This window comes from Protobothrops mucrosquamatus, unplaced genomic scaffold (genome assembly GCF_001527695.2).
Source record: "Protobothrops mucrosquamatus isolate PMUCROS unplaced genomic scaffold, P.Mucros_1.0 scaffold_277, whole genome shotgun sequence".
Classification (NCBI taxonomy): Eukaryota; Metazoa; Chordata; class Lepidosauria; order Squamata; family Viperidae; genus Protobothrops; species Protobothrops mucrosquamatus.
Window position 1 is genome coordinate 784,385 of NW_015386353.1, and position 24,949 is coordinate 809,333.

Consider the following 24,949-nt stretch of genomic DNA (forward strand, 5'->3'; position numbering starts at 1 on the left):
AACTGCCGTATGTTTTCAAACCTTTCCAAACATCCTCATACTGGGAGCCATCTCTAGATCTCAGAGTGGGAGGGTGAGATGAGGTGGGGTGCTATTCCAATGAGCAAATACTGCAACAGAAAGGGTGCACTGATGCTGATAGGTTGCATTTTGAGCAAAAGGACCTGGAATACAACCACTCTACTTGATCTTGTAGGACAGTTATTTGAACTAGGTGGTCTCTCCTATGAAAGGTTGTGTCCTGAAAGGCCACCTTTAAATATAGCCTTCCTATTTTAATTGTGGAACTTCATATTTTATATTTCTGAAATTACATTGAAGCCTACAATGGCAATAAGCCTCTATTTAATGTAAAATCCAGACTGAAGACAAGTCCTGTCAAGCTTGCTATTGTAAAATCCTAATAACGACATCCTTTCAATGTTCATTTACATTGTAAAAATCAATTCAGAGGCTTTACATTTTCTTGGCATTTTGCCCTGTCTAATAATTATCTCCCTAGATTCACTTTTCATGCAGCATTTAATCTTATAGCCAAATAAATAGGTGCTTTATTCATTCTTGTACATAATAGAATTTCTTGATTTTTTGATGAGTCCATCTTTAAATCAAATCACTAACTCTGGGATTACTATTACAGCTATTTGTATACCTTATTGAACATGCCTTTCCCTTCCAAGCTATATATAGCTAATTCTGGGGCTAGAAGTTCTTCCCTAAACCTCTTGCTCATTGCTGCATCTTCATTCTAACCTAATAAGCATGCTCCATTGTGGAAAAGAATTTGCTGACTCAACTAGTATAATTGGTTTAAGTAAATTGCATTTGATCTGCAAACTCATACAGGGAAATAAATATGTCACATATTTTTGCTCCCTTTTTTTTTCTTGTGATGAAGTGGTAACATAAGTAGGCGTTCCTGGATCTCTCAGCTGCCTTGCCCTGCCCTGGTTCTTGTTTTATCCAGTTATTTTTTTATAGTCATTCTGTGTGCCTATGGTTTTGAAACTCTTATCATAAATTTTGAGGCTGTTGATTATGGCCTTGCATAGATATCGTCTTCCAAAACAAAATCTTTTAGTGCTTTTTCATTTAAAAATAGTAAGATGTTTTAAATGGTTGCACAAAAACTATATAAAATCATTTTGAGTGTCGCAACTAATATTCATATTATAACATGAAACAAGTCAGTGGTGGTTCAAAAACTCCATCTTATTGTTTCAACAAAAAGCAGTTTAAAAACAAAGTAACTGCCAGCCTACCATAGAAAGGAATGCTTCAAATGTCAGACAACCACTGAAAAACCTCTGACAGTTTGTACTAACAGGTATAGATGCAGGCCTCTGTGGATTCAGTTAGACATTGATCGTCTTTCAGTGAATAGTTTCATAGCCATTTATGGGTTCCAAGCTTATCAGCACTTTAATTGAACCTAGAATCAAACTGGTGTTGGTGTAGCTGGTATCAAATTAGTGTAGTATGGTTTGACCCTGCAACTATCCAGATCTCATTTTGTTCTAACGAATGCTTTTAATTCATTTTGAAGGCAGCTTTGCTTAGAACATAGTATACAAACACAAATCTTACTTAGTTCTAGCATCACTAGATGCTTGGGATATGTTAACTGCGGAGAATAAGAAATCCTGAAGTTCTTGCCATGGTTTCTTGTGATGCTTGTAAGCGTTTAGTGCTCTCTGTAGAAGAAAACATTCACCATGCAGATGGGCAACATAGTTCCAGGCAATAAATACTTTTGCCAACAGATAGATAATAGTTTGGGGAATTGATTTTGAACATACACAGGAAGTTTTTTATAAAAACTTCTGGATGCTTTCAGACTAGGCTTTTGTTGGCAATCACAGAGGATCCAAACGAGGCTGCTTTCTATGTGTAATCCTTCCATGTCTTCCACTTTTTATGAGCCTCCTTCAGCTCAAGCTGAATTCCTGTGGATTTCATGGATGCATCCATATTTTTTTCTTGGCATTAATAGGGAAGCGATTTGCCATTAGCCTTTTTTTGGGATAATTTTCTGATTCCCGGTCTAGCCTACAGCACTGGAATGTTCTGATGGTCTGCTGTTCCCGAGATCCAAACTTGTTTAGTTTGCCAAAATCGTCTAAGTACCAATCTGTATATCTTTTTTATTTCTAAAAAAAAACCCCCCAACCTGTCAAAGAGAAGCTGGAATAGGTGTGCAGTGTTTTTTGGTTGTTAGTGCTAAAACCCTGTGAGTGCAGAATTTAAGTCTATTCAGATGTGGAAAAATGTGGATGTTTCCAGCTATTTATTGACTAGAGTTAGTAAATACAATGCTTGATTTGGATACATACACCAAAAGTTTGTACTAAACATGTTTTTTTTGTTCTCTTATCGCCTCATCCTTCCTTAGAGCTCTCCACTCTCTGGCATTCTTGATGGCATCAATTTCCTCAGTGTGAATTGCCAAAGGCTAAATTAGGAACAAATGCTTGAACATGCTTATTTCTTCTTCCTTCCCAATCTCTCTGCCTTTTATGCTAGGTCAATTACATTTTAGCTCGAGAGCAAGAATGTGCCATTAAGTCTAAAAAAAAAACCTCTCTGGTAACCTTTTGGGTTGAAGAGTTATACAAAATGCCTATAATAGTTTTTATATTTTATTTTTTTGCATACAGTATTCAATTGTAGAAGTTTTTTGCAGCCATTCCAAGCCATCCTTTGTTGTCTCATGGGTCTTGAGAATCCTAGGTCCTCCTATAGTTCTCTGCCAACTTGACTTACTGGCTTATTATTAATTTAGGACTAATAGAGGGAGCCAGAACTTTTTGAGATTACAGTCCTCACACATCTTAAAAAGCCCAGTGTCAAGTTGGAGTTGTGCAAACCTGATTCTATTCCGGCTTGGTGGAGACGTGATCTCCATGTTACAAATTTAAAGCATAATGCTCTGTGCAATTGGAAGAGGCCACCCAGCCCGCTTTTGTTCTTGGTTAGCCCTTCTCCAGACGATCTGGACCGAAACACAGCATCACATATGCCTGTCTGCTTGGATTCCCTCCCGCCCCACCCACCCTGGCTTTCCATATGTACTTCCCTGTATAAATCCAGCCTCTTCTTCAGCTGCCAAATTCCTGTGGTACTTGACACCATATGTATATTCTTCCCCAGCCCCTTGCTTAGCCAGAGTTCCATCTGCTTAAATTCTTCCGGTCAAAGTGATAAATGCTCTTGTGGCTTTTTGACCATGGTGCAACAAATGGTAGAGGAGACTTAGGATAATACCGAAAAATCAGTGCTGGGACTTGGTTATGAAACTCACCAGTTCTTTAAATAACTAATGTATTCATGCTGTTCCACTTTAGTGCATTAGGATCACCCAACTACTCAGTAATGGGCTCCATTCTGTTCTCATTCCCAGTCCAGTGAGGATAAAAGTCTCTTCGTCAATGTGATGTTGCTAATAAGATTTTCCTTGTTTCCTTTGTTAAAAAAAAAAATATCAGAAATTTTCCATTTAGCTTGAGATAGCCTGAACAACATCTTCTGCTCAACATAACGACATGACATGTGTTGCTTTAGAGAAAATTGAGTACTGATGTCAGAAGTTTGTTTGAGTTAAGGCAGAGAGATGGGGGAAATGAGGATGGAGGCTATTATTAGGAAAGAATGGAAAGAAGTAATGTGGAAGAATCCAGAAATCTAGCGCTTGCAATGTTTTTAAGCTTTTGATTAATGTTTGATTCTAACAACACGTTTCCCTTTAAATCATGCAAGCTAGAAATATTAAATGTATACAGGCTGCACTTGGATTGAGGCTGACACAGATAGCCTCCTGTGTCTTTTGCTGTATATGTGACTCAGTTATTTCAGAGATGGGATGCTAAGAAGCACATTTAACCACATAGAACAGCTAATGGGACTGACTTTAGTCCTGGCTCAGGGATATGGTGCTTCTAGGTGATGGTGTATAGTAGCTAGGTGATGGTAACACTACCTATCATGCTGATATTTGCATTTTTAAGCATCCTATAAGCTTTGGGGACCCGGGCCAATGCTGACATTTAATGTACAACTTCAGTGTCATTAGTTGGAAACCCTTTATGGACTTTTTGATGAAAACATTAAAAAAAATGAAGTTGTGATTTGATAACTAGAAAGTATAGAAAGAGTGGAAAGAAGGGATCCATGATGTAATCTTAGGATAAAATATAAGTGCATTTAAATTGATTTAAATTAAGAAGAGACTGGACAGTCATTAATTAATCAGCTTGAAACTTGACAGTGGACAAGTCATGTTGGGATTTTCCAGTGCATTGATAACAGTAAAATTGGAGGATTAAACATACTATGGGTGTTTCAAGGGTATGGAATAAGCCTTTTAGTTTTACAATATTAGTTAAGGAAATGGGGCAAACAAATTACCTCTTGGGTTTAAGCTTTTGTGCATGGGATTAAATCAGTTCACATAGCCAACATAATGGTTTTAAACTGTGTAGAACATTCTATAGCAGGGTGTCAAATTGCCGGCCCGTGGGCTGGATGTGTCATGTCAAAACCGCGCCCATGTCATGTGACATTGCGAGTTTGATACCCCTGTTCTATAGTATTAATGTCTTCTGACTTCATTCTGTGTGGCCTATGTGCCTTCTTTGAGCAAAACAAATTGCTCAGTGTAGCAATTAGATTAAACTCTTGAGAATATTAATTCTGAAGAATTAAATGAAAAATTTATGAATTATGAACATTAAATTAGAAAATTTTAAAGTTTAAAGTACAATTGAAACCAGAAACTTTTTTTTTTGCAGCTAATGGATAAGCAACTACAAAAAAACCCCAAAACCATGGAACATTTTTTATAACTACAGTGATATAATTATATGCTCAAAAATGAAAAAGTTCAACACTAACCACAATGGAGAAATTATTGGTGAATATGATTAGAGAAGAATTGATACCTACATTTATGCTTGACTAGAAACCCAATCTGAAATGGGAAAAATGTATTTATGATTTGTGGGTTTGATGATCAGAAAAAAATGGAAAATAGAAAAAACATAGTTTTCTTTTGTAACCACGCAGTAAAAGATAACTTTGTAATTTTATATACATTTGATGGAAAGGAAATTGGAAACTATTTCTATTTCTTTTTATTTTTTCTCTCTGCACTTTTTCTTTTTTGTTGTCCCTTCTTCCTTTTACTTTTTCTCAGTTTTTAAGTTCTTTGAAGAATTTTCAATAAATATTCTTATTTGAAAATCCTCCCTCCCTATTAGAATAATCTGAAGAATCTCAGTGAAGTCTACCTTTCTATTTTAATTTATGGATGCTTCAGCTGTGCATTCCCAGGGAACTACAAAACATTTTCCTATGTTTTGTAGCTGTGTGTCTGTCTTCCCGTGCTTTGGTCTGGATAACTTCCACCAGCTTTGTATATTGTAATTATGTCAGCATCTCCTTGATACAGTTCAGTAGGCAAGTAGCTAATGCAGATGATACAAAATTTTCTTCCTGGGTTGACGAACTGAGAAATAATGGTCTTAACCCTGTAAGATTTTCCATATTGACTATTTCTATGTAGTCTACATACAGTAGTTTAACCCACAGGAAGAACCCTTTCTCTATTTACATGTGATAAAGCCATTCCATATTTGAGATTTGATAGGAAACCAGTTCAAACTGCTTTAAGATCTCTGTCAGAAACCTTCATTACTTGCATCAAACCTCTGTATGAAGTATCTTCCAGCTGTGTCCTCATGGTGTTTCAGTCATATGATCTTCAGCCCATGCCAGAGACAGCCTTAAGTCATCCTTAGCTGTATCTTTGTTAAAGTAATGCTTTCCCTTCTCACACATTTTTTTACAGTGATTGCAACCTGACATGCTTTGACTGATCCGTCATTGGCACTATAAGATGAACCCCCAATGGGTAGGATTGGCCCAGATTCTATCTTAGTCTGATGATGGCATATCCATTCTATACTGAGCCCTGTCCTCTAGGGCTAGTTTGTTTTGCAGAGCAGGAAAGCTAGTTCTTTCAAATTGGGTTTTCTGTATAACAACTGTGCAATGGCACAGGAGGGAAACTTTTTCCCACCAATTTAGTGCCCAATTAACAGCTGAAGGACCCAGGAGAAGGACTGTAACATGGGGACAATCTCAGTTCATGGTGCAACCCAAGTTACCCTATCAGCTGATAGGTTAAAAGTGCTCAACTCATGTTTAAAAATAGCATGATGGGCTTCCCATGGGTTCTGTAGTGTAGTTTTGGTGACTCTTTCTTGCAGAATCATTCACTGTTTCCCACTGCCTTTCAGCAGCTGCTCAGTGCAACAGATAATGATGTTCAGCTGACAAGGTCACAGACTGGAGAGGTTGCACAATGCAATGAGAAAAACTTTTTGTTTGTTTTTTGCTGCATCACTCTGCTTGGTATTGTACTGCAGTGGAAATCTGTTTAATATTGTGTCCCACATTCCTTCTACCTGTTCCTTCCGCTTCCTCTCTCCTCTTCCCATGTCTCCCAGTTTGGGGATCAGCTGATGGGACCGGGAAAGGTGGTAAGAACTTACATGGAAATCCTCAAGATTTGCAATCTTGGGGCTTTGAAAAAGCTGCCCTATTTCTATTCTATTCTATTCTATTCTATTCTATTCTATTCTATTCTATTCTATTCTATTCTATTCTACCTGATCAGCTGTGGGAAGCAAGTTTTCCTACCTAGTTGCTGGTAAGAAGTTTCCTAAGGTTGTTTCAGTCTCAAACCAAGAGACTGGTTAAGAAGCCTGATTGGTAATTTGTTTTTTTGTACTTAGTTGTTTTTGTACCAGATGGTATTGTTTTACTTGAGGAGAGGAAGCCAGGAAAAATCCACTAGTCTCTTTTATCGATTTGTCCAAATACCGCAATTTGGTTCTTCCTGTTGCAAGATAAGAATCGGTAGGGGGAGATGGGCAGAAAGTTGTCTGCCAATATAATTATAAGATTGGTGCATAGCACTTGAAATGTGCCCTGGGCAAGAACCCTATGTTGGCTGTTCCTATCTTAAAGAGAATATGCTGTGGATTCAAGGCTTTGCCTGCCTGCCTATCTATCTTTCTGTCTGTCTTTGACTAATAATTGGCATGGGGGAGTTTCCAAAGGGTTACGTATCTAGGAGTGGGTAGACAGCAGTGGAAGTATGTATTCTGGGTGTGGAAAGATTCCAATTCAGGTCAGGAACAAAATAATTCAAGTTTCCATTTTTACAGTGTTTAAATAGAATTTTTTGATCAAGACATTGTTCTGCTTGCGAAGAGAAAATAAGTCTGCAATCATCCGTTCCTTTAGTGCAGTTCAGATTCACAGTTAACTTTGCAGCTCACTGGAATGAGAAGGTGTGAAAGATCATTATACAACGAACTTTTCCATTTGTGACACATTATCCACGACAATAAAATTAGCTATGAAGAATGATAAGTATTATTCTTTCCCAATCTTTGTCAACTATTTTTGTTTTTTTTAATTTGATGACTCTTGCCCGAATAACTTCATGCAAAAGAATCTAGTTCTTCATATCTACTTCCCATATGTAAAACTTTTTCCTCTCCTTGATTCTCTGTTCAGCATGCTTTGTACAATTTAGACTGGGGGATTTACTTTGGCATAAAAGTGAGTCCTTCCTTTTGGATTTATTCTATATCTAGAAATATTATCAGATTTATGCTGTAGATCAGGGGTCCCCAACTTTTTTGGTTTTGTGAACCAGCAGCGGCAGCAGCTTCCATGATTTCAGCGGCCGGGGAGGAATGGTTTCGGTCACAAAACCTAAATCCTGCGTACGCCCAAATGAAATTTTGCACGCTCACCTACTGCTTTGACAGCCAGATTCCCAACAGGCCGTAGCCAGTCCACGGTGGGGGGTTGGGGATCCCTGCTATAGATTATTAAGAATTGAAATATGTTTCTGGACTGCTATGGACATCATCCTTTACTGCCTATGGGACTTTTCTTTGTCTTGTAAATGAAGATTATGCTTCTAGCATAAGCCATTAGGTCTGTAGTCAGGGGAAAAATCCTTATGTTTTGATGCTATAATAAATCTCTTAGCTTTTTTTATAATAAATCTCTTAGCTTTTTGTGAAAATGTATTCATGTGTGCTTTTTTGTTGGCACTATTGACCCTAATTAGGGGAGAAGCCATTCAGAGAGGACATTAATTGTATAGAGGAATTGGTTATGTCTAGTTTAACGAAGAGAAGGACGAGGGGGGACATGATAGCAGTGTTCCAATATCTCAGGGGCTGCCACAAAGAAGAGGGAGTCAAGCTATTCTCCAAAGCACCTGAAGGCAGGACAAGAAGCAACTGATGAAAACTAATCAAGGAGAGAAGCAATCTAGAACTAAGGAGAAACTTCCTGACAGTTAGAACAATTAACCAGTGGAACAACCTGCCTCCAGAAGTTGCAAATGCTCCAACACTGGAAGTTTTTAAGAAGAGACTGGACAGCCATTTGTCCGAAATGATGTAGGGTTTCCTGCCTGAGCAGGGGGTTGGACTCGATGACCTCCAAGGTCCCTTCCAACTTTATTATTATTATTATTATTATTATTATTATTATTATTATTATTATTATTATTATTATTATTATTATTATTATTATTATTTGAATCCCCCTCCACACTCTGCCTATGACATTCTGAAAGCTATTCTACATGCAATTGAACATCTCAAGCTTATACACTTCAGGTGCTACCCGAAGAACAAATGGAGAAGACAAGTTATTACCAAGAAAAAGCAGGAGGAATAATCCAGATATAGGGAATAGTGTAGGGCATGGGTGTCAAATTCGCCGCGTCACATGACGTGTCGTGACGCATCACAACTTTTTTTGCATTACATTGCGCGGTCTCCATATGATGCAACCAGCCTGCAATTTGACACCCCTGGTATAGGGCTACAGTTGAGTATAAATGATGTCACGATGTTGGGAAAAAATTCAACACAGTGCATGCAAATGTTCTAAGAATATTTCTGACTTAGTACTGCAAATAAAGGGTTGCAAAAAAAAATAAATAAATAAAAAAGGAATAGAAAGTCTCTGGTTGGTTTCAGAAATAGATTGGAAATTGTTCTTTCTGTAAAAGAGATGTTGCAGAGTATTAACTGAAAGGGTGTCTAAGCTCTACACCTGCTATATTATTTCTGCTTCTAAACAGCTGAACTCAAGTATACATTCAAATTTGTGATGTTTAACTCTGTTCCTTATATAGATTGTGTCAGCTTCTATTCGTTTAGGGATTCAGTGATGAATACAACTTGACCAGGTGCCTAACCTTTTGCATACAATTCTGCAAAATTCTTTTTCTGTCACAAAGAAAGTGGCATGCAGGAACTGGGTTTTAAAATAGCAGTGGAATTAGATAGCTGTTATGATCTCTGTGTGTTCCACCAGGTGCCACAGTTCTTGCAGACATTATGCCTTCTGCATTTAGAATCCAACTTGCAAATATAAAATTCAGTTAATTCAAACTAGAAATCTCTCCAATTTCAAAATTCCTGGATGTTTGGCACAATTCATTTTTGCAGTTAATTTAACAGCTAGGTTTCATTGGTAAATGATGAAACAGTTCTGATGTGGTATACTTTTTAATTACTGGAATTGTCTTCGCATATTTCATTTTGACTATACTTGACAAAGCTAATCTGATTGGTAGCTACAAACTTCCTGGCTGATTGCCCCTAGGGATGTGTTAGCTCCTATTAATAAACAAGGGGATTATTAATTCTGCCACTGCTTATTAGTTTGCTGCAGGTAAAAGGAAAGTATATAGAACGCTTATTCAAAAGATCACTATACTTACTCATTTAGTTGCTTTCTTCTCTAACTTAAAAAAATATAACTTGATTACAGAGCTTGGAGATAAATCTATGTTTATAAATCTTTTCTTTGGAGCCCCAGACAGAGCCAGGACTTTAGGCTCTTACACAAGATCAGCAGGGTTAATTTATATGTAATACAGAAACAAGCCTTGTGCACAATGGGTAAGACAATGCAAGCTCAGACGATCCCTTTATGTAGTAATTTCTTCTTGAGTGTACCTAACGTGCACACACTATAGAAAACAATGTGCAGTTGTGGAGTTTCAGAGAGTTGTTTCATTTTTCCCACTGGCCCAGCTGAATAACTTTCCCAAAGGATTACTGGGACAAGCAGATAACTTGTTTACAGACTTGAAGATTTTAACCACAAAAATAAGTTTTCATTAACACAAGGAACAATCTTTCTGAATGGAAAAGGAATGTGTATACACACACATATGAGCAATTCAAGGTTTCCAAAAGTTTAGTGGGCAAGAAATGGTATTTTCCCTCTTGATTGAAATCCAGTTTTCACAGTAAAGGATGTAATTATAAGAAATGTCATATCATAAGAACAATTACTTTGAGAAAGGTAATGCCTTTGTGCAGTAGTTTCTCTATTTGGTTTTTTTTTTTAACTATAGCTTTTGTGAATGTCTTATTTCTGCATGCAAGCATATACTATACCTCACGAGTGAAGGCAAATATATGCATCCCGGGATAATGTTGCAGGAACATATTCTGGTAGATAGAAGTTCCCTGAGGACGGGCTCCAGCATGAGTCCAAAGGCTTGGAAGACCAAACCTTTGGTCCCAGTGACTGACCCAGATTGGATCCTGTAGTTTACTATACCTCTCATATGGGAGGGCCGACAATAGTTTGTGTATAGAAGTGTAAGTTGTGTTATAGGTTTGTGTTATATCATGCTATTGTTCATTGGTGAATTGATAATATCACGGATTCTGGCCAAGAAAAATCAAGCTATCCAAAAAATAGCCAGCACCTGTGCTGCTGTTGTCCTGTCACTTTAAGCCAGTTACCAGGATGATGTGCTGTGTTGAGAGAATGTGGTGTGTGTGAGAGAGAGAAAAGGAAGGAGGTGTGTGTTTGTGTGTGGAAGTGAAGCAGCCTGAAGCAGCTGGGAAGAGATAATTTTCTCTAGTAAAACTCACAAGGAGTAGGAATTAATAGGACTCATGAGAAGTAGTTGGAGTAGCAGGAGTAGAAGTAGTAGCAGTAGTAGTGGGCAAAAGTGGAGCACGGGTAAGTAGTAAAAATAGCTGTGAATGCTTGTTTGTGTGTGTTGTATTGGTGTGTTGTTGTTGGTTCTTTTGGGTATGGAGCTCAGTAAATTGAATATAGGTAAAAGAACCTGTGACATTCTGGTGCTAGAGATTTGTGATGGTTCTTTCAATAACTTAGGGCTAAAGATAATATGGTTTGTTAAATAAACATGAGGATTTAATTCTGTTTAGGAAAGATTCAGATTCCGGCTGAGTTGAGTTCAGTCTATGGGTAGATGCTTATACCAATTTTTGTGTATGAAGTCCAAAGTTGGCCTTTTGACTTGTAATATTGTATGTGTTTCAGGATATGATAGCTAGGCATTAACATGTGAAACAGAAATTTGGACTAATAATGCAGTGCTAATTCAGATTTGCTGTAGTTTTGTTTAATAGATTTCTCTGGGGTTCGTGAGGAAGGTTTCAACAAAGGCTTTTGAAATTCTTTTATTTTTTCCATTGAAAAAAAGTTGGAAATTTCCTCATACCCTTCTGGCCCTTTCCCACAGTATCTTTTTACACTTCTTTCAGTAGGCTATTTGGAAATTGAGGCGGTGGAGGAAGAAAAAGGTGGAGCAACAAAACATGCTATGTGTTTGGTCTTACTGATGTATGCTTTTCTAAAAAGAAGACTAGCTGGGTTTATATTACGAAATCGGAATGAATAGATTGTGAATTTTCTTTCTCTGACCTACAGGAAAAACATCTCTTTTCTGAAAAAGCCCAAATGAACAAGATGTGCATTATAGTGTGCACTCCAAGTATTGAGTTAAATGTGTCCAGAAATCCTGCATTTAATGTCATCCTAAACAAAACAACCTGTTATACCATATTCCATGGGAAACCATTTTGATGCCCAACCTTGCATCCTCCAGATGTGTTGGAACTTCAATTCCCAGAATTCCAAACTATTGTTCCTGCTGACTAGAAACTCTGGGAGCTTAGGGTTTTTTGCTGAAGGGTGTCTGCTTAGAGGAGTCTAGTATGGTGTATTCTTCAAAGTGGCGTTTGCAAACTTCACTTGAATTTTGCTCAAGCAGTATCTTGAATGGAGGCTGAGCTCCCAACTGAATTCTGCTTACATAAATAGCAGTTATACTTACACTACTAAAATACATGGAACAATTACCTTTTTTGCCATGTGCATATAATTTAAACTTAGGAAAATGTTTCCTAAGTTGTCTTCCTCCCCCTCTCCTTATTTATCTTGGAAAGAAGAACAGTTGTTTCTGAAATGCTTAAGATAGAAAATACCAATTTCAGAAAACAGGCTGACCATACACTACCACATCTTATCTGCATTCAAGTTTCACTCAGCTACTCCCGTAACATGTTTCCGTTTGTTTATCCTGTTTAAATATTTTCATCCTTAATATGGAATATAATAATATGTAATGTAGCCTATAAGATAATGGGCAAGATAATGCAATGCGCTAGTGCCTGGGGAGAAAGATGTTCCAATTCCATTCTGATCTTGGTATTGGCCTAAATAACCTAACAGGATTAGACGCAGGTTTTAGACAGGAGCATAATATCTAGCTTTATTCCACTATCCTTTGCTGAATTGTTATCTCACACAAGGAAGCTCTGAGCTGATATGCTGCAGGTTGAAGGGCTAGCTGCTCTTAAGACTGTCATGTTTTATTTCCTGTTGCATTGTTAAGGAAGGTCATTAAGGATGTTGTCAGATTCTAGTTGCTCAATACGGATCATGAGAATTGCCAGCTGATTTCCTATTTTAACAGCTAGTGAAAAGGTAAGATTTTGGTGAGTCATAGAAAGTGAAAGTCTCTAATGACTGACTAAGTGAGGCAAGTACACATTGTCTCTATTCAGCATTGGTCTCCAACTCTCAAATATCAACACAAACTAAGGCATATTTCACAACTGTTTCATTTCTGTTTGTATAGGGTTGGAAGGTTTTTTTTATTTTAGTTCCAAACAAATTTTGAATGTAAATAGGAACATAAAAACATTTCCTTTTAACAGTTGAAAGCTACATACCTCTATCCAACACTAAGGAAATCATCTATTGGAAAACAAATACCAAAAAGGAAAGGCTTTTCAGTTTTTCTTTCCTATGTTGTGTTACCTGGCATATCTGGTATGCAATAGGGGTGGGCGAGAAAAGCAGAATAATATCAAGGATGACTACTCATCTAGTTCTTTCTACTTCCTTAGGTCTGAAGAAGAAAAAGAAAGATGGCATCAGGCTGCTTGAAAGTCACAAAATATTTTCTTTTCCTCTTCAACCTCCTTTTCTTTGTAAGTATTTGCAGACAAGCTTTTAAATTTTGCAGACTTTGCTTTTAAATTTTAGCACAGAGAGGATTTATGCCAGAAGAAGTGAATCAGTGGCCCTCCAGTTGTTGCTGAAATATCCCTCGCTCATTCCTCACCATTGATGACACACATAGCGAATCTTCTGGAAGTCGTAGTTCAGCACCATTTGGTGGGCCATAAGTTGTTCTTCTCTCTCCTAGCCTAATAGCACAAGTAAATTATAAGATTTATTATAGAAACAAGGGTTCCAGCTATCACAAAATCATTGCCATAAGGCACCAGCACAAGAATAAAGGCATACATTGAATGTGATGTTTAATGATCATATGGGGAAAAATAAATATGTTTATATTCACTTGAATAGAGGAATATTTACCAATACTGAAGGTATGGAGGGCTGGGTAACAATTTGGATATTAAGGATTTTTTTTCTAAAAACATTAAAGAAGAATTAGGCAACATGGTGGTCTCCAAATATTTAGGAAATAGCCTCAGTAACCATAGCCCCAGCCACTGGGAGGAATAGTTAATGACTTCTGGGAACCCTAAACATTTGGAAGGGTATTAAAATGCTATTTTATTCAGAAATATTGTTAACTGAAGTCAGTATACCACCCTACTGGTAGGATGTTTGTTTTATGATGACCCATATAAAGGGGACATTGCAAATGAAAAATAATACATAACAGAAACATTTTATGCACTCTAAGCTAATCAACTCCGTGAGGATATCTTTAATGGGGTTACAACAATGTAGGCTGGATGATTAAACTTCATTAAGAACTTTAGACTTATTTAGCATTTTGATATTATTGAAATCATCAAAATATTATGTTAATGGTCTTATTTCACAACTCAGTAACTTGTTAATTAGCTGGAATAATGAATGCCTTACATTTTTCCCATATAAAATAATTCTCAAAGAAAAAAAACAGTGGCTAAAGACATGGTATTGATTGTATATAATCTGTAAAGGTTTTGGTTTAAATGTTTTGTGAGTTGTACACTCTCTTTGGCACACAGCCAAATTGGTGGCAATGCATGTTAATCAAGCCCATTCTAAAACGATTTTCTGTTTTATGCAACATCATTGCAGTGGCCAAGATGAGCAGTAAATCTATTTCTAGGACAAAAAAGGTCAACTATTCTTAAAGATGATGTCTATGTCAAAGCTCTTTATGTCACTTTTCAGTAGCAGAGGGCCTTAGTATAGTTAACTGATAGATCTCTGCTGCTCTTGCAGTGGCCTAGTCACAAATATTGATAATTTCCCCTTTCACTCTCTTTTTAGATGGGTTCCTTTGACAAAAGTACTAGTACCTTGATTTTTTAATTAAGACATAAATTTATGCAAAGGGGCCACATAGGAAATGCATGGAATCTGGGAGTCTCCAAAAGCTGATGAATTATGGCTCTCTGCAGCCAGTATCAATATGGGCTTGGTATGAAAAGTTTGGAGAAATCTTGATATATTATTATCTGTTCATAAGAATGTGAAGTCATAGCTGCCACTTCTTTAGCTGGTGTTGGCTTTCAAAAGCACTGAGTCCTTCTCAAGAACCTAGCATGTCATAATACATCGGCATAATATATGTTCAATCCAAGCAGAGTGGCTGTTTGCAATCAACAGCTACAAATTTTGTCAATGTGCAGATTTTCTAAGGGCCATCAGGATTTTTTTAGTATGGCACCTAACCACCGTGACTGGTTTATGCCATAATCTTTCAATATTCAAATATTGATCTTCTCCAATTCTTTGCCTTCTATTCTACCATTCCTTGGTATTGCCACATCAATTACCCATAGATTCATCTTTTTAAACAGTTATATCTTAAGAGCCAAGACTATCAGTCTGTATTCGGAAATCCTACGATATTTTAACCTCATTGTTTTCTATTACTTTTTTTCAACTCTGTGTTCAGTTTTTCATTCCTGGCGCCCATGATATTTTTTACAGATGTTCCAGGGAATAATTTTGGTGACTGTGTTATGTGGTTTTTATAATCGGTTTATGTGTATTATTATCATATTCCTGCTGCAGAAGACTACTGGTCAAATACTACCCATACTGTTGATTTCTAACTTAATATTTCTACATTATTTTAGTTAATTAAAGATTGAGTATATTCTAAAGAAGATTTTGTAACCCTTGCTTTCTCTCCTGGCTGTTGATAAGAACAAAATCTTTTAAATGATAATAAGGAAATGAAGATGCTTTCAGGCCTATTTGGAACCCCTATTTTATTTCTATCTTTACTTTTTATTTGTATTTATTTCATCAAGACTCGGGTGAATTATTTTATTTAGATTATAGCAGGACTGCTCTTTTGCATTTGTCTAATCATAAAATATGGTGAATCACAAAGTGGAAATAAAAATGAGATGTGAAATGTATATTATTTCTGATTTGTTGTCAGAGTTGCATAATAGCTAGTTTCGGACCTATATTCTACTAGTTGTTAGGACTATTAAGATATTTTCATATTTTTTTAATCATGGTACACCATATTAGAATACACCAACATCAAAATATTTTTATTGAGATGAAATGCATTCCTTATATTTAGAATGAAGTGGTTTCTCTGCTTGTTTCCTTTCATCTGTTCAGTCACATCCAACTTTCAGAGACTTTGTAGATTATTCTTTCCAATATTTTACAACTTTATTTAATATTTCTAGGTTTAAAGCAGTATTTTGCTTGATGGAACCTCTCAAGGATGTTATTTGCTGGTCTTGTTTTATAGTTTCTTCAACTGTTCCTAGTATAATTGATTTTTCTAAGGAATTCAAATATATGACATGATCAAAATAAGTCAGTCTTAGTTTGGTAATCTTAGCTTCCAGTGATATTTCTGGTTCAATGTGGTCTTCTTATTCATCATTTTTGCTGTCAAAGGGATGTAGATAATCATCTCCAAACCCATAATTTGAGGGAGTCCTTTTTTTTCAATTTACTTTTCTTATTATCCAAACTGTGTTTTGCATCTGTAGGTAGTTATAGGAAAAAATGATAGCATTCATTATTCTGCATTTGGTATCAAAACATCGCTTTTTGAAATCATTTCCATGATAGTCATTGCAGTGCTCCCATTGTTTAACTTTGAGGTCTTTGTTTATTCAGTTTTGAATCTGAGGAAAATAAAGTCCTGGACTGATTAATTTTCTTACTGATTTTTATCTTCCAGTTATCATCACTGCTAAATTGTTTTTGATGTTCAAAAGCAATCTAATCTTTTTAATTTCTGCTTTCACTTTTATATCTTACTCAGTTTTACAGTATAGCAGTGTCATCTGCATATCTTTGATGCTTTTATTTCAATTTTCAGTTCATCTAAATAAAGGTTCCTCAAAACTGCCTTAGTATATACATTTAAAAGAAATAACGATAGAATAGTAGTAGTGAACCAAGTGTTTTGGAATGCCCCTTTTAGGGATTTCCATAATTTTTCATAATCAGTACAATGAAAAGTTTTACTGTAGTTGATGGATAAATATAATTTTGAAATTTACATGCATGTTACGTAAAATCTAATTTTTTTTGGGGGGGGGGTTTTCTAGTTTTATGTTAAACTTCTCCATTTAGCCGTTTTGTTTCATCTCTATTGCCCATAATTTTAGCTTTCTTTTTGGTTCAGCAATTCGGCTAGTTTCCTCTGCTCACCATTTATTTCCTTGTTTTCAGTTGTTTTTAATGTTTATATGCAACATATTTCTGAACTGATTTATTGAGCTGGTTTATTGATGTTTTTCATTTCATGCTTTCTCCTATCTAGTTGTTCTTCCATAGAATTAAGCACATTGATATTGTTCCTTAATTTCAGCTGCATATAAACTTTTGTTGATATCATATTTCCTGGGTGTTCAAATTTGAATCTGAACCAGACTTTGGCTACAAATAGTTGTGGTCCAAGCCACAGTCTGCAGCAAGTAAAGAAATATGTTTTTTCCCCACTGTTGGCTGTATAATATGTAATTGGTTTGGTTGCAGTACAGTCCATTTTGAGATGCCATGTATTCAAGTGACATTCATCAATTTTGGTACTGAACTCTTCCATAATGAATACTATATATGTTTTGGCACTCGATGTAGCACTTCATGAATGTCTGCACAGAACTGTTTTATTTCTGCTTCAAATGTATCTGTTGTTCCTGCATAAATTTTGGAAATTGTGACATTTGGCTGTATATCTTGGACAAAACAACCTGTGACCCATTGGGTCATCCTTTTAGAAACATTTCCTTATTTAAACAGATAAACAGAGTGATTGCTGCTGTTTTGGTTTTAAAATTAAAGAAAATGAAACCATCATTTTATTAAAGAAAACAGATCTGTAGCAAGACAAATATAGATGCTTCTTGTTTAACAAAGGATGCTTTTGATGACAACAGTTGTGACTGATCTGCTATATACAGCTGACTATGCTGAAATACTGGTTTCTCCAAATAAATCATTCTCCATGGTTTGTTCTCGCTCTTTATATATAGTGACAGCAAAGCATGACTGTATTGAGAACTGTGTCCACTGAAGAGGAACATCTTCACCTTCTGATGAATTGAGTGTAATTCTTGGAATCATGACAATGTCATTTTTGAATGCATCCAAGTTTATCTTTGTTACAATGATATTATTAGAGTTCTTCCAAAATCATCTATATTCCATTTCAAACTCTTGGAAGAATTCCCTATTAAAGTTTGTTATTAAAATGACAGGAGATTCTATCTTCCATGCTATGGAAAGTGAGTAGTGTTAGCTCCTTCACTGAGAGCATTAAAGGAACAATATTCTTTCATCATTCTGGGGAAGCAATCATTGCACGTGGATGATGTTTATCATCATTTCATTGAGAGAAACCATGAAAGAGTTTTCTTTTTTTTTTCAATAAAAATTTTATTATTTTCATCATAAAAAAAAAACATCACAAATATAACACAATATAATATAAAAAACACCCACATCCCCCACCCACCCACCCCCCGAGACTTCCCAAACCTAATCCCAGGATAATATTCAAATATAAGTAAACAATTATTAATATCTCTAACTCCACAAGGTATGTAAATTTTACATAAATAAGTGAAATATATATATGAAAAAAAGAAAAAANACCTTACAAGTCCACCACATATGAAAAAAGGTTGCATCTTGTTGTCCACACCTCCAACACTTGGATTCGTAATTCTCATAAATGCGAGACATAGTTGCAGGGTCCAAGTGCCATCTATAAAACATCTTATAAAAATTCTCACGTAGATTTTGAGCTTGCGTGAACTTCACATTTCTCACCCATATCAACTCCCAGGTATGGTTAACATTCTCCCAAAGTCCTTTTTCTTGTTGCATATATTGTGAAGAGAATGGTATGGCTTCAAAGCTCTCCCTCTTAACCATGGGACTCTCATCTTAGACAAGAAGTCTCACATGTTGAAACAAATTTACAGTATTGGAGTTTTCTTCTCCCAATCCTCCTTCATTCCATCTCCTATTAGTCCAAATGTAGAATCTTGGAATATCCATATAATACAGTGTTTTTATAAAAGTGTGGTCCTTCCCATATCATTATTCTGTTGCACAGCGACATTATCTTGAAAGAATATTGATTCTGTTTTGGAAGGTGCACTTGAAGATGAACAATGGCTGGTTCCCTCTTGTGAATTCGAAATGCAAATATTAATGCAACAGCTTCAGAGGGCCCACTATATCTGCCTATCAAGTACTGTGTGATTTTGTCTTCCCTTTCAGTGCAAAAATTGCCTGATCATTCCCTGTGTGGTATACTTGATGACATATTTGATGGATTTGACAGATGAGCATGTTTTACATTGAGGTGAAAAGGGATATCTTCAATAGTTGTACTTTATAGGTACCACCCATTGAGAAGGGTAATTGAAGTCTGTCATCCTACTTGATGTCCTTCAAATCCTCCCATTTCTGAAGACTGTCTGCTGTAGACAGGATATGAATCATCACCACACCTTATATGCTCATTGAATGCTTTGGGGTACCTCTTACTGCATATACCGTGTTTTCAACATGCTGAGTTTCTCCTGCAATATGGACCATGGATCATAATGCTGGCTAGAAAAGAAAGAGTAAGGTTAAACATTTGCTAGAAGTTCCCAATATATTTGTTAGAGTGAGAGTAGTAAGGTTTAGTCTGGCAAGATTCTGTCTATGGTGTAAGCAAACAAAGAACTGAACTCTGGCTGAATTGTTCTATGTCAGAGGTGTGACCTACTATTGGGCTGTAATGTGTTTGGAACTGGGCTGCATGAGCAGCTTGGTTCTCCTCTCCCCCCCCAACAGGCCGCCAAGCCATAATGATGTTCTACATCAGTGTTTCTCAACCTTGACAATTTTAAGGCATGTGGACTTCAACTCCCAGAATTCCACAGCCAGCATTGCTGGCTGTGGAATTCTGGGAGTTGAAGTCCACATGCCTTAAAATTGTCAAGGTTGAGAAACACTGTTCTACATCATTCTTGGGCTTAGCCTGACATATGTGATGAGTCAATTCCCTGCTGCTGGGTGAGGGAGAGAATGAAGGATTGCAAGACTGCCTGGAAAAACTGTCTTGGAATGTTGAAAATGGGTATCATGTGACTGCTGCAGCAGCAGCCCAGTGGCACAGCAGCCAGTAGCACTGAAGCAGCCACAACTTTCCCAAATTTCATTTGCTCGAGAGTCATGGATCCTAGGTTTTGAACACATTCTGTAATTTAGCCCATTTGAGGTATCTTGGTTGCCCTATTTTGCCCTATTTTGCACTGTTTGCCCAGGTAAAGGTCATAATGAGAACTTTAGTAATATATAGATTCAAAGAGTCATTGATCTACCTTTTGCTGCTCAGAATTGTTCGATTCATTTGACAGTTTTCTTTTTCATTGCCAGTTCCATTCCATTCCTTCTGATGTTGTCATTTCCAGAATATCATATTGTAAACTTATCTAATTGAACATAGATATTTTCAGAAGTTGATGTTATTAATACCAAAATGTTCCATGTCATTTCTTTCTTGCTAATATTCAAGTTCCTACACTTCATGTTTCATATATTCCATGTTCTAGCCCTGATTGGTTTTTTTTTCAGCATGATTTCTTTTGCCATAGGCTTTATCCACTGTGACACCCAAGCAGAGGTACCTTTTCTGCATTTTATTCTTTAGCTTACCTGTACATGCTTACTTTGTGCTGGTCTTATTCTTGGTTATGTAGATCACGTGTGTCAAACTCACCATGTCACGTGACATGTCGCAATGTATTGCGACTCTTTTTGCATTGCCGGCAATGGGGTGAGCACGGGTTCGGTATGATGAAACCGGTCTGCAGGCCGGCAGTTTGACACCCCTGATGTAGATTAATGGGGGATGGAAGTAAGCGTCCTTATACTATAAATCTCCACCAGTCTATTCATATGCCTAGTCATTGTCTATTGAAATTCAGCCAGAAAATGTGCTAACATTTCTAGAGAGTATAAAACCTTTTCTCCATATAATCCCACGTGAAATAAGAGCTACCCCACAGTTTAACAGTCTCTTTTGATTTTTCCCACACTTTAAGTAGTACCTGATCTTAACCTCTTTTTTTTCCAAATGTATGGATATCCTTTCATCTTTTTTTCCCCCTTGTGTCAGTCATTATTTAAGGGGTCTAATTGTTTGACTGCACCTGTCATCTACCCTGATTATCTGTTTTCCCACCAGCAGCATAAATGTTAATACAACAGCATGGCAAGTACTCTATTTGGGTTATTAAACAACCTTTTGATCCCATTTCTGCAGTATGATTTGCTAAGCTTTTCCTTAGGTATTGCTGAATGTAGTCCAGCATGTTTTTAATTTTATACATAACAAAATTCAAGCAAATAAAACTCATTTATTAAGAATGCACATTTTCTAACAAGGTTTTGTGTACATCATATTCAAAGGTCTCTAAAATTAGGTATTTCAATAGTATCATTCAGTGTTGACCAGTATATTCAAATGTTAATTTCTGGGAAGTCGAGAATGACAGTATAATTGTCATAAGTTGCCTTTAAGACATTATTTTGAAGTGCTATGTTTGCGCATTAATTGTATTTATAATGACTAGTGAGTCATATGTTGCATTTCAAAATAATATGCGATGAAATGTTTGAATGTAGGATCAAAACTCTTGGCAGAATGACCTATTTTCCAATATCTATTTCTCAGTAAAGAAAATGTCAGTTGCCTTTTATGGACATTCTGATTCGTCTTTCTCTTGCAGTGTCTGTCCATTTTTCTAGGTAAAGATTTCTCAAGTTTGGCAACATCTAGATGTTTTTATTTTAACTCCCAGAGTTCTGAGCAATGGTGATGCCAACTGGGAAATTCTAGTCTGGACTTGCCAAGCTTGAGAAATATTACTTTCAGTCAATGTAGTTTCAGATACTTCAAAGTATCTGAAACTTCAAAGGGCTGTAAAAATTCTATATGCCCAGAAATGGAAAGAAGAAATGGAAAAATGTATTGAAAAGACTATGGAACTGGTAGGGATGGCAAAGTTGACTGCACTAATTAGGGACAAGAATGAAAATAATTGTATGGCTACTTGGAAACCACTTCTGGGCTTTCTGAACGAAAGAGGGGGAAAAATGAAATTCTGACTTTGGGTTTTGACAATTAAGTGGGTTACTGCTATAGAAATGGCTAGTAGTTATTATTTGGTATAAATAAATAGTTGATACTTTATCACGCATCTTACTGCATCAGAAAAAGAAGCTATTTTTTGTTTTGTTTCTCCCCCCCCTTCCTTCACTCTTTCTCCTATTCCTTTCCCCCTTTTCCCATTATCTTTATTTCTATTTGTATTTTATATTAAGAAAAAAAGCTTTTAATAAAAATACATTCAAAAAAGGAAAGCTTCAAAGAAGGATTATTACTTAAATGGATCTTAATGGTGGCTTAACTTATTACAAGAAACAGCTTAAAAAATAACATAAAATGATAGAAATAATATTTTTTAAAATTTATATGACCGCCCAATTCACAGTGATGAATAGAGGGACATAGCAAAATGAAAAATAAAGTGAGATTCAAATACCATTTAGAGCTGGTGCACCTTCATTGGAGAAGATGTTGTGGTATTTAGATTTCACTTGAAGAATTGCTTTGAGTTTTGAGCCTTTTCATCCATTTAATTGTACACCCCTTTTACAGGCTTGGCGCTGCCCCACAACTCTACTAAATCACTAGCTAAAACGAGAGGTTTAAGTTGTGGATAACCTCTCTGTCTGCCACTTTCTAACTCTGTCCTATGTAGATTCTGCCTACAAGAAAACTTGCCCAGATAGTGCATCTGGCACACATCTGGAACTACTTTTCAATTTGCTTTCTGTACTATTTCCCCCCTCCCCTCCTTTTGCTGTATGCTTTGTTGTTTTTAACTTCTGAGCAATCAGGATTCCATTTAAGGCTGCCAAGGACCAAAGGTCATTTATACATGGTTTTAGCATACAAAAGAAGACACTCTTTAAAGAGAAACTTTTACAAGGGGATAGGACTGAATTTGTGTCAATAGGCGGTATAAAATTCATTGGATACTCATTTGAACTTGTCCTCAGACTAATGGACGACACAGTTAATTCCTGTATATAGCAAGCCTGTGTTCAGAAGCTCTTTAACAGAGTGTCCATTGTCTTTATGTTTGTTTTCAAAGAAGCATAATGCTTAGTTAGGAGAGTGTGTGTAATTACTTTTTTGTTGTAGCTCCAGTCTGAGCTTCTCAGGATATGAATACCATTCTTATATCTTAAAAGTCTTCTAGTGTTATTGGAATCTGTAATGCTATACTAGTAAACTCTGGTTATGGAAGATATAGGAATTAAAGCAAATCTGCAGGCAAAAATTATCTATATGATTACTGGATATTATGGATATTAGGTTAGGGAATAGTTGGGTAATATTAGGTCAAGGAGTAGCCTCCTTGAATAACCTGCGGATAAAAAGTGTGATGCAAAAGGAAATAAGAGTAAAATAATGTTTAGTCAACACAAAAAACATGCTTATTTCTCCCTAGTTCATCATCATCCATAGGCGAATGGCAGGGAAATGACATACACTGTGTTTAAGATATATACCTTAAATTAAATGTTACTGTAGTAAATAGGACATGAAGGTTGGGACGACCCATACATTCCCTTGCAGGGTGTGAGGGACAAAACCAGTAAGTTATTTTCAGCATCCTATTTTCAGAACCAGAAGAGCAGGTAATTCATGTTTACTTGATGCTTTAAAATGTTTTGAATGTTGAAGCTTCAGGTGGCACATAACACCAGTCTCTGTGGCAACTTTTTCATGGCAAACAACAAAAGGTGAAAGGCACTTCAAGGAACTTAAACTGAATATTGCAGGAGTAGAAGCTGTCCATCTACAGTGGTCTGCAGAAGAGCATTGTCTTCTGATAATCCCTGCTCGTGATTGGATCACCACAGCACTTCAGTGAACTAGATATTTTCAGTCTTTCCCTCCCAGCTATCCCTTCCCTCTGACTTTAGCTAGTGAAGCCAAGTATGTTCTCGGAGCTCTGTTGAGATGGCTCTGAACTGACAGGAGGTGGATCAAAGCTGTATGGCTGAATAACTTCAGAGCTGAGCAGCAAAATATTTTCCCACAGCACGAACAGAAAGAAGTGGGAAGTCTCTTGAGGGCTGGCTGAAGAGGGAAACAAGTAGCAGGGAGGAAGAAGCTAAAGGAGAATAGACGACTGAATTTTTTTTCCATCGAGACTTTTCCACTGGTTAGACTACAGGAAGCAGCTGGTTTCTGGAGTTCTTCTCTTTGGCTCCTAGCATGGCCCTACTATTTGCCTCAGGATTTGGAAATCTGGGCTTTCATCCCATTTTAAGGCATTACAGTATGGGAATTTGAACCAGAATCTTGTGGGTAATGATGAACTAAACAAAGCTAGACTTTTATGTGATATGATACCTTAATAGAACAATGTTGTATTCTCTCAATAGTTAGATTTTATTGAGTTCACAGGCAAGTGTACATAGGATTTATTTTTTCACCCTGTGATGTTCAAGGTGTCTTTGTGAACTACTCTTTATCACTGCTGGTACAAACCATTTGGGACAATAGCCCTATCTTGGAATTTGTAATGCATATGGTATAAGAAGCACATCCTAATAAATTATACATATAACTGCTGCCCATTGGGAAAGGCTTTAACAGGAAATAAGGCAAATCTACTAAATCAAATGGATTCATCACTAGTGAGTTTCAGTGTTGATTTTCTGGAAGCCACATCTTGTCTACTGGTCATTGTGATGCAGCTAAGCTATGATCCTTTGCTCAGCCCATTCTTTTTGAGTTGGTGTGTCCTCAAGGCTACCCAAGACATAGTTATAATAAAAACTTGTTTTACATAATCTGGTCTAATGATTATTATCTATCCATAGTTATGGAGGTATGTGGTTTTTAAGTTACTAGTCATTACATTTATAAAAAGCCTCTTGACCATTTAGCTTCTAAACTGAAGGCTGCAGGGCTGGCTAGCAGTTTCAGCTGTACATATGAAGCATTCTGCACATGTTCCAAAGT

The 24,949-nt window shown here is 36.5% G+C and overlaps 1 protein-coding gene across 1 annotated transcript in view; it reads left to right on the forward strand.

Moving 5' to 3' along the window:
* The window catches only part of CD82 (CD82 molecule), a 71,088-nt gene that overhangs the window by 20,231 nt on the left and 25,908 nt on the right, over positions 1 to 24,949 (forward strand). Inside the window, exon 2 of the mRNA XM_015831715.1 lies at positions 13,287 to 13,370. Coding sequence (XP_015687201.1) covers positions 13,308 to 13,370 — 63 coding nt within the window. The 5' untranslated portion in view covers positions 13,287 to 13,307. The remainder of the gene's footprint in view (positions 1 to 13,286; positions 13,371 to 24,949) is intronic.